Source organism: Diospyros lotus, chromosome 11 (genome assembly GCF_014633365.1).
Source record: "Diospyros lotus cultivar Yz01 chromosome 11, ASM1463336v1, whole genome shotgun sequence".
Classification (NCBI taxonomy): Eukaryota; Viridiplantae; Streptophyta; class Magnoliopsida; order Ericales; family Ebenaceae; genus Diospyros; species Diospyros lotus.
In genome coordinates, this window is record NC_068348.1 from 888,932 (window position 1) to 891,834 (window position 2,903).

At 41.7% G+C, this 2,903-nt stretch overlaps 1 protein-coding gene across 1 annotated transcript; it reads left to right on the plus strand.

The window, feature by feature from the left end:
* The first annotated feature begins 769 nt into the window (after positions 1-769).
* Positions 770-1,801, plus strand: LOC127812861 (thaumatin-like protein 1). Its single transcript, XM_052353383.1, has one exon. The coding sequence runs from the start codon at positions 871-873 to the stop codon at positions 1,561-1,563; it is 693 nt and encodes a 230-aa protein (XP_052209343.1). The 5' UTR covers positions 770-870; the 3' UTR covers positions 1,564-1,801.
* The last annotated feature ends 1,102 nt before the right edge of the window (positions 1,802-2,903 follow it).

The window sequence follows — 2,903 nt, forward strand, 5'->3', positions numbered from 1 at the left end:
GGAGAAGGGTTTGCAAGCAAGGCAATTGGGCTGGGCTCAAGTGGGCAGGGTTGTATATAATATATATTATATATACATATTATACATATTATATTATATATATATTCGATTCGATTCGGTTACCCACCATTTGGTTCGGTTTCGATTCGGGTTTTGGTTTGATTTTAGTGAAAATCATAACCAAACCATACCCATTAAAACAGTGTTCGATTTTTCCCTGATTCAAATCATTACCCAGTCAAACAATTTTTAACCACGTTGATCGATTCAATTTCGATTCGATTCCCCACGATTTAAATTGCAATTGTCATCCGTACTTAAACCTCATCTCTATTATTTGATCGAGACTTGACTTAAAATCGTATCTATTCAAATTCTCATCTCTATTATTTGATCGAGACTTGACTTAAAATCGTATCTATTCAAATAGCAATATCCATAAAAAAAATATATACTATTCGATTCGCCACTTATCAAATTAAACCATTTTTTCCTGCTTTTCTCATTTTTGGGGCCCACCCTTTTTAGGGCCTAGCCACAGGCATCCGTGGTTGAGCCGGCAGCCCCGGCACCGTAGAACTGTAGAAGGCAGGTTTGCAAGCCTAACTCTATGTCGTGTCCATTGATGATTGGCATCTGGCATCTGGGCTAACCTGCAATTCCCTAACTTTGCACATCTCTCACAGACTTTGAACTTTCCAAGCGTGACCGGCAGCTGATTACAAATCAAAAACCCATCTCTAGCCGCGCGCCATGAATCTATAAGAACCCAAAGATGTAAGCTCTCAAAGCACCCATCATCAATCCAACCAAATTGAACCCAGAAACCTCTTTGGTTGATTTGCTTCCCGCTGTTGATTGGTTTCCAAAATGAGGAGTTTCGCCTTCTTGTTGCCGCTTCTCGTCACCTTCTGCATGGTGGCGCCTCGTTCCGACGCCGCCACCTTCGACATCCTAAACAAATGCACCTACACAGTCTGGGCCGCCGCCAACGCCCCCTCCTACCAAGGCGGAGGCAAGCGGCTCGACCCCGGCCAGTCATGGAACATCAACGTTCCCCCCGGCACCGTCCAAGCCCGCATCTGGGGCCGCACCAACTGCAACTTCGACGGCAACGGCCAGGGCAGCTGCAAGACCGGCAACTGCGACGGCGGCCTCAAATGCAAAGGCTACGGCAGCCCGCCCAACACCCTCGCCGAGTTCGCCCTCAACCGACCTAACAACCTCGACTTCGTCGACATCTCCAACGTTGACGGATTCAACATCCCGATGGAATTCAGCCCCGTCAAAGCCGGCACCTGCAAGGATCTCCGGTGCACAGCCGACATTGTCCGCCAGTGCCCGGCGGAGCTGAAGGCTCCCGGTGGCTGCAACAACCCCTGCACGGTGTACAAGACCAATAAGTATTGCTGCACCAACGGGCAGGGGAGCTGCGGCCCGACGCCGTTGTCGAAGTTCTTCAAGGAACGGTGCCCAGATGCTTACAGCTACCCGCAGGACGACCCGACGAGCTTGTTCACTTGCCCGGCTGGGACCAACTACAAGGTCATCTTCTGCCCGTGAACATCATGAAGCTTTTCTCCATCGCCGGCTTCCATTGCGGAACCGGGAAAGTATTATATATACATATATATATATACATGTATAAGATCGATCTCACTGGCTCGTTTGAAGGTTTTGTGAGATTTGATCATTAGAGAGTGTAGTACAATAAATTTTGTGCACACGTGGTGGTGTGCACAGTGGAGTTTTCATGCAATTATAGCAAATAAATATATAAGAAAATTAATTATTACTTAAATATTTTTATTAATTTTATATATTGATGTGTTATATATTTATATTGATATGATATAAAATATAATATATTAATATAAGAAAAGAAAAACAACAACATGAATAAAGAAATGGATGTCTCAATTTATATGGCTTCCCACATCACTTCATACATAATAAGAATTTTATAAAAAATTAACGATTAAAGATAAATATTCAGTCAATTCAATTAATGTTATAATTAAAATAATTAAACTTATATAAAAAATTAAACTATTGGTGAAAAACGACATCATTTAACGTTTTAATCGATTCAATTATTTTAATTTTTTTAATATAAAAAATAATTAAATTAAAATTATTAAATTTAAAAATCAAATCGAACGCAAACCGAACTGAAATTTTTTATTTTGAAGAAACGCATTGACTATTGAACGAAGCGGCATCCCGTTTTAAGTTTTAGGGAAATTCTATTCGCAGCCAGCTTTTTACTCTTCGCAATCATAATTAAAATAAATTTAATAATTACTCTCCGCAACCAGAATTATTACTTGTTGCAGCCAGTTATATTCCAAAATTGCCCTCATAATATCCATACATCTCTATCGCCACTCACCGTCGTTCTTTATAGCATTTGTGGCTCTCTGCAATCTCCACTCACCTTCGTCGCTTCCCTACAGCCGCACTCGCTACCGTCGCCTTCCCTACAGCCACTTGTCTCTGCTGTGCACTTGGTGAGGTAATTTTTACTTACATGTTTTGATTTTTTGAGTTGGAAGATTTGAACTTGGAGACTAGAAAGGAAGAGATTGGATGGACCAAGGGTGGTGGCCGCCTAGGTTCGGTGGTGGTGGGGGCCGCCTCCTAACCGTGGGTTCGATAGGGTAGTCGGAGGCGATTGGCGCCTCCGAAACCCAAGTTTCAAAGGCATGCGCTGCCTGCAAACTCTAGAGTTCGGAGGCAGCGCATGCCTCTGAACCTTGGAGTTCGGTGGCGGCTAGCGTCTTCGAACCCTTTAATTTATTTTATTTTAATTTTAATTTTTTATTTTTTATACAAATATTTGAAAAAACTTAATTTTTAATTAAATAGTGCTAATTAACATTTTTTTTATACTTAATTTTTTA